The sequence below is a fragment of the Triticum dicoccoides genome, chromosome 3B, assembly GCF_002162155.2.
Source record: "Triticum dicoccoides isolate Atlit2015 ecotype Zavitan chromosome 3B, WEW_v2.0, whole genome shotgun sequence".
NCBI classification, from domain to species: domain Eukaryota; kingdom Viridiplantae; phylum Streptophyta; class Magnoliopsida; order Poales; family Poaceae; genus Triticum; species Triticum dicoccoides.
In genome coordinates this window covers 16,084,518-16,091,620 of record NC_041385.1, presented here as the reverse complement: position 1 = coordinate 16,091,620, position 7,103 = coordinate 16,084,518, and the positions used below count along the sequence as shown (strand labels likewise).

General features: G+C 50.3%; 1 protein-coding gene and 1 pseudogene across 1 annotated transcript; both read right to left on the bottom strand.

The window, feature by feature from the left end:
* Positions 1-2,319: 2,319 nt before the first annotated feature.
* On the bottom strand, positions 2,320-3,511 carry LOC119279093 (putative E3 ubiquitin-protein ligase SINA-like 6). Its single transcript, XM_037560491.1, has 2 exons — positions 3,296-3,511; positions 2,320-3,048 (listed from the first exon to the last, which is right to left on the bottom strand). The coding sequence occupies exons 1-2, from the start codon at positions 3,509-3,511 to the stop codon at positions 2,320-2,322; spliced, it is 945 nt and encodes a 314-aa protein (XP_037416388.1).
* Positions 3,512-5,606: 2,095 nt separating this feature from the next.
* On the bottom strand, positions 5,607-6,870 carry LOC119280526 (annotated as a pseudogene).
* Positions 6,871-7,103: the final 233 nt, after the last annotated feature.

Genomic DNA, 7,103 nt, shown 5'->3' with positions numbered 1-7,103 from the left:
GGTCCATGTTTAAGGAGAAAGGACCTCTTGGTACAACTGCAAACCAGAATTGCACTTCAATGACAGTACCACTCCCAAGTAATTACATTCTTCTCTATCCCATTTTATGTTCAAAAACCTTGTGTGCTTATCATGAAAATAGTACAAATATCAAACAACCATTGCAATGCCAATCCTTGTTTTCAGTTAACAGTGGCACCATGATAGAGATAAAAAGTTGTTACATCGCTGCAGGCCCTGCTTCAGCTGCTCTGGAGGCTCATCCCTCATCACAGCCGGACCAGACTGAAGAAGGGTCCTCTACTCAGTCCAGAGATACTATGACAGGTACCACTGGAACACCGTCCTTGGTTGCAGAGGAAGGGTCTCTTGATACCACTGCAACACAGAATTTTCCTCCAACATCAGTGCCATTCCCAAGTAATTACACTCTTCCCTACCACACTATTTGTTAAGTTGTGTGCTGGTCATTAAAATGTTCCATATCAACCAATCATTGCAACATCGATCCCTCTTTTGAATTAACAAAGACAACCTGATAGAGATAAGTGGTTATCGCTGCAGGTCCCACTTTCACGACTCCGAATGGTCTGGCATATGAAGGAGATAATGGAAGGCTGTTGAGGATGTATGGGAGACGTCCTAGGAAGAAGAACTACCATACCGAAACCCCTAGGAGAAGTCCTAGGTTCGAAGATAAGCATAAGGGTAATAAAAGGCTGTTGTAGAGCTGGGAGTCGATTGTAGAAGAATCAACTGCCTCAGCAAGCAATGCAGAATCATTAAAAACCCTCTCTGCCTACACCCCTGACTACCTGCATGTGTTCTCCCCATGAAACCATTTTGATGTTGTTGGCCCAGTCTAGATCCAAACAATGTTTGCACTTGTCCTGGCCCACTTGGGTATCTCCTGCATTATGGTTTTACTATGTGTGTTGTTCCTCACTTGCCTTTCCCTTGAGGTTATGAAGTTCAGTTTACCATGTAAGAGTAGCAGGGCTTGTACATGCTTGATTTATTTTATTTTCCGATACTTTCTGATAATTTAACATTAATGAGCCCATTCCAAATTAAAACTTTGGAAACGCTAGTGCTTTTCCGCTGGAAAAGGCAATCTAGGTTTGTGATACATGCTCTACCATTCATGAAGTGGTAATTCACTAAAAAAGATCCGATGGAGTGATCATTCAATAACATGAGGCAGGTAAGAAATATTTGCTAGACAGAATCTTTAAGCTTTTACAGATTGTAGAAAAATTGTGGAATCTTTTTATGTACTTGAGGAGAAATGTAGGTTTCATAATGTAGGAAGATGACAAGCATCTTTGTGTTGCATACAATGTGGGTGATTGTTTGCTTAAACTACTCTCGATTTGCATGTCCATTTCTGCAATAGAATCTCTCTCCAAGCTACTGCTTCCTGTTAAATGTCACAAAAAGATTGCGAACCTCTTTTGAATGCGCATTATCAGGTGATATTTTAAATAAACTTGGGAAATGCACATAGTTTATGCAGTTTGGGACTTGAGAAACTAAGTAGTAGCTGCAATGTAACCAACAGGTTGGAGGTTGGACTGAATTTGTCAGGTCCATTGCATTGTGAAAAAATTCAAAAATAATCTTATGGTTTGGTGTGCGAAAGCTACATTTTACTTGTGTTCACAGATGAATTACAAAAAAAAAAAAAAATCAAAGCTTATATTTGACGCTATGTTGGACAATGGACACAACTGTTGTTCATCTTTTTTTTCAGAAAGGGGTAACCCAGGCCTCTGCATCAGGCATCTACATCATGTGATGCGCACAATCAGTTTATTAAACATAGAAGTTCCAAGTCATCGAATACCAAAAGGTTTACATCAAAACACACCAGGATTTATGTGAACCATGAAGACAAACTTTGAAAGAAGCATGATCCTCACACAACTTGACCCGTCTCCGAGAGGGGGGAAAACTCTTTGAAATGTGACTCTGTCCACAATGGCATCTTCGGTTGAACTTTAAGGTTCTTTGAGCATCAGGTCAAGCTTGCTCGCAGCAAAAAAAAAATCTTGTTAAACTGATCTAGTAATGATATTGCCTAAACAGCTTAACCATCAGATGCCAGAATAATCATAAATTTATACTAATCATCCATAGCCAGTAGTAATCCTTCACTGCTGCTTAGTTAAATTACTACTGAACTTGTTACCATAATCTTGATTGATTAGGTTAATTAGCTTGCACATGTGTGGTTTAGCCTCTAGTCATACATTCATACTAATCATCTAACTTAGCTGCACTAATCATCCATAACATGAAGGAGATCAAACACTTACTTCACTGCATCCTCCGCGGCACCCTGGCCTGCGGTGTAGTTGACTTGGGAGCGACGGCGGCAGGTGGGATCAGATCGATCCGGACGCTGAGGGTGAGCATGTCGCCGGAGAGCAGCTCCTGGGGCACCACCAAGAACATCCCCTGGCCCAACGCCGGCGCGCACGTGGACAGCGCGTTGCTGATCACCGGCGAGGTCATGAGAACTAGGTCGTAGTCCTTGTCGCCGCCACGACGCTCAATGGAGAGCTTGCACCAGAACCGGGGCCCCGTCTCAGCCTCGCCGTCCGGCCTGATGCACATCAGTGACACGGCGGTGCCCGCACCGAGCAGGCAGAGGGAGACGAGGAACACGCTGCGGTCCTCCTCCCCGACGAGCAGGTGCCAGCCGTGCGACAGGGAGAAGCTTAGGCTCCAAGACCGGCCATAGCGGACCGTGACGGCGGGGCGCTGGTGATCGGCGGCGAAGTGGTCGACCAGCATCGCGCGGGAGCCCATGAAAGCGCATGCGGACTCCGGGCAGGTGCAGGGCGCGGACAGGCACACGCGCTGGTGGTCCGCAGCCTCATGGAACACCACGTAGCGCTCGCAGCCGAACGCCTTGTAGGGGCATGGCACCTTGGCGGCGCCGACCACCTTGTCCAGCTGGCCGCAGTGGGTGTTGGCACGGCTGCAGACGGTGCGGTGCCCGGCACGGCAGTAGTAGCACACTACGTGCCCTACGGCATCGCACTGCCACAGTAAACGCAACCACACGCAAGTTTGTTTTAACAAAAGGAGTATAACGTTTGGTCTCTGCATCATTACGATGCACACAATATAGATGAAGAAGATAACAAATGTCTTGCATCCACGTGAAAATAAAATAAATGTGTCATCTTCCGAAGATCTCAAAGGAATCCTCTCAAAAAGATATAGAATGAGGTTTTTTTTGTTCTTTCAAAAAAATTGGTCGCTTTGGTGTGAGAGGAGAGATAACCTTGAACACGGGGAGCTTGAGGGGGAGGAGGCAGCCCTGGCAATGGAGGAGTGTCACGTCCATCCTCACGTCGATCTGCGTCGGTGCCATGGATTCCACCGCCACCAACGCATCCCCTGCTTCGCCTTCGTCCTGCATCGTCACCTCCCCTTTCTCCGACTCCGACTTCACCTCCTTGGCACTCACCCTTGTTGCACGACTCTCCCCTTCCTTCATGGTTATTTCTGGTCACACCGTGTGTTTTAGTGGGGAAATAATGAAAGAGAGGGGAGGGTGAAGACCTAAGAGGAAAACTGGGGTGGCCATTGTGGCAAATGTTGGAGCCAGCAGAGCATACCCCAAAAGGAAAGATAGGTGCCAATAATTTTAGCATGCCGCTAATGTTTGTTTTAACTTTTCAAAGAACTGATCTTTTTTTTTTGATCTTTAAAGTATTGCTATGTAGGTGGAGTTTTTATTTGGGATAATATAACTTTGGGTTCCACTTCACGTACAACCCCTCTAATAAAACCAACGCTTGAGATTAAGATGTGCCTCTTCGGATGAGAGGGTGTGATGGTCCAGTTGACAAGTAATTATTGCTTTACAAAACACACAATGTGGGATATGATCTTACTAAACTTAACAGATGTAAGGCCAAATCCACCGCGTGATCCCAAACGGACGTCCGTTTTGTCCGGATTCTGTCCGTTTGGGTAGGGCAATGGGGTCGTGTCCGTTCAATTTCCGGGATGCGGTGGCCGTGCGTCCAGCGCGTGGACGCATCCGGGCCGCATCTTGTCCGCGTGCACATTTCTTTGCAAGTCTTTAAACTTTTTTTCATCATTCATTTTTGATACATGACAATACATCATCACATTTTGACTAGTAAAGCAAGGTCAAAGAAAACAAGAACGACAAGAATACATTTGAGAAGATATCCAACTTCTATAACTGCTCCCTTGAGTTGGGTTAGGACCTTCTCGATGCACTCATTATTGATCTGTGGAGGAGGCTCGACGTTGCACCCTCCTTTCTTCTTCAAGCCAGAAGTCGATGTTTGCTTCCTCATACGTAGTATCGTGCCTAGCCTCTAATCTAGCAACAAGTGCACTTGTCTCATCTACATCCTCTAGGCTAGCTAAAAGTGCACGAACATGTACTAAATTTGGCTCTATCAATATATCGATGTACTCTTCTCCCCAATACCAAAACTTGCATCCATTCTACATAATAAAACTTAAAGTTAGCACAACTAGTCTAATCCGAAAGCACAAACCGAAGCTAAAAAGAGCACATACCCCATCGTTTAGGCACTTGATGAACACCCATCCGGGATGTTCCGGCGTTGTAGACACGCGGCGCACGACCATCCTTGGGCAGTGGTCGCACTTGATGAGGGGCAACGGTGTGCCGACGAGCTTTTGGGCAAGCACCGAGCCCGGCCGGCCGCCATTCGTGTATCTGCCGGCGGACCACCGACGGTGCAGATCCGAGCGGCTAGAGGACGAGCCACTGCCTGCATGTGGCCTTGCGGCCCTGCCAGGGCCTTCCGGCGAGGTGCCCGGTCAGTCCATGGCGCGGCCCGGCCTCCCACAGCCGGGCGAGCTCAAGACCGACCGGATCCGCCCCAAATCCGGCCAGCAGGTGCGCAAACCAGGTGGTCGTGGTTGGGTAGCTCGGCGGTGACGAGGAGAAGGGGCTGGGTGAGCGCGCGTCCGAGTTGCACGGCTGCAATGGTAGCGGCGGCGGCGAGGGGAAGAGTGGGGAAGAGTGAAGAAGAGTGGAGTGGGATGCGGCCGGAGGGAGGAAGGGGGCGGATAGAAAAAGGCCCGTCCTTTGCCACCGACGGGCGGGCCAGGGGAAGACACGCGCAGACGCCCGTCGCGTCCGCGTGGTGTCCGTTTCACCCCAAAAGTGGCGCAAACTTGGGCCGCGGATGGATCAAAAACGGAACACAAAACGGATAAAAATCCGTTTGCTCCCGCGCGCTGGGCCGCCCAGTTTATCCGTTTTACCACAAACGAAGGGCCCCGGACAGGACGGGGTCGCGCGGTGGAGTTGGCCTAACGTGTCCTGACAAACTGCATTCTTAGTCATATAGTTCACAAACATATAATTCACCAAACCACACAACTAATCTAATTTAGTCGAACTCGGTCAAGTTGAACGGTGGTGGCGGCGAGATTGACATGCCGGTCAGACTATGGTGATCTTGTCAATGCGAACGTGGAGGGACAATTTCTTAACAAACATATAGTCAGCATATATTTGGTTTACATGCTACCCAAAGATCTTACATCCAACAGCCACAAGATACTAACGTCAAATAAAAAAAAACAGCCACAAGATACCTCTTCCTTGTACTAATCATGTGGGAACTAACAAGTACTCATCTGATGTTGAACGAATCGATGCATGCTACCAAAATCCATCATCGGTTAAGCTAAATTAAACCAAACTAGACTAAGCCTTATTAGTGTCAAGATCAGTAGAACCCTAGGCATAGCAGAATCATTTAGGAGGTGATCTTGTCAATGCGAAGGTGGAGGGACACCGCCCTGGACGGGCCAGCCCCGGCCAGCAGCTTGTGCGGCACCGTCAAGAAGGTCAGCTCCTCCACGGCGATGGCGCCGGGCTCCTTGCTGCTCGTCACCTGGATGTCCGCCCGGACCGTGTCGGTCCTGTCGTTGGCGGCCGCCGGCGGCCCGTTCGCCCACACCTTGGCCACGTAGTGCGGCGGCGGGGACGCCCCCGCCCTGATGCACACCACCGACAAGGCGATGGGCACGCCCAGGCCGAGCGAGCCGCCGACCACGAGGAACGCACGGCCGTCCTCCTCCGCGAACAGCAGGCGGCGCGGCTCCGACACGGGCACCTCGAGCAGGAGCACCTTGCCGTACTGAACCGCGTGCACCGGCATGGAATGGACGGCGCTGAGGTGGTGGCGGAGCGCCGGCGGCGGGCCTTCGAAGCCGCAGCCGGACACCGGGCACTTGCAGGGCGCGAGCGGGCACGCGCTCTTGTGGTCGTCGAGCTTGTGGTAGGTGACCCTGGCGGCCGCATCCGTGGTGGTCGCACTTCATCCTAGCCGAGGAGACGAAGGCGTCCACAAAGGGGCAGCCGTGGAAGTCGCCGCCGTGGTCGCACCTCTGGCACTGCTTCCAGGGGAGCTTGGCGACGCAGCTGCCGCAAGCCAGGTGCCCGCCTTTGCACTAGACAGATCGAGGGAGGGAAGTAAGAAAATACTACTAAAATCGGTGCGTGCAGCTGCTGCTAAATTCGATTCAGTTCATGGGATGTTGAGTAGCCAAACCTCAGAAATTGCTCTACTACTACACCAACCTGGAAGACGGGAGGCTTGAAGGGGGAGGAGCAGATGGGGCAGTCAAGCATGTTGGCTTCAATCCTCACGGTGGGCTCCGTCCTCCTCGTGCCGTGTTCCGACGCCTCCGCGATGGCGCCGCCACCACCTCCTCTTCCTTGGGCTCCTGCAGTATGCACAACGATTTCTTGCTTCACCGGGACATTGAGATTGGGCAGCTCCATCTCCATGGCCGAACTAGCAGCCTGCGTTCGCATGGAACAAACCTCTCTCTCTCTCTCTCTCCCTCTGCTGTCTCTGGTGAACGGCTGGAGAAGAGAAGACGAGAGGAGGAAGGGTAGAGAGACAGCAAGCGCACGGCACAGTAAAGGAGCAAGCGGCTGAGTTAATGTGACACCCAAAGTTGCAACAGTCAAAGAGCAAAACGAACCACCATAAATTTGGTGTAGCCTGCTTGGTCCTTGGCAGGTGGGGAAGATACTACAGTGAACAAACTAAAGTGTT

Coding starts and splice junctions, on each gene's coding strand:
- LOC119279093 (XM_037560491.1), bottom strand. CDS start 3,511: ATGAAGGAAGGGGAGAGTCGTGCAACAAGGGTGAGTGCCAAGGAGGTG. Junction 3,049..3,295: donor TCAAGCTCCCCGTGTTCAAG/GTTATCTCTCCT, acceptor TTACTGTGGCAG/TGCGATGCCGTAGGGCACGT.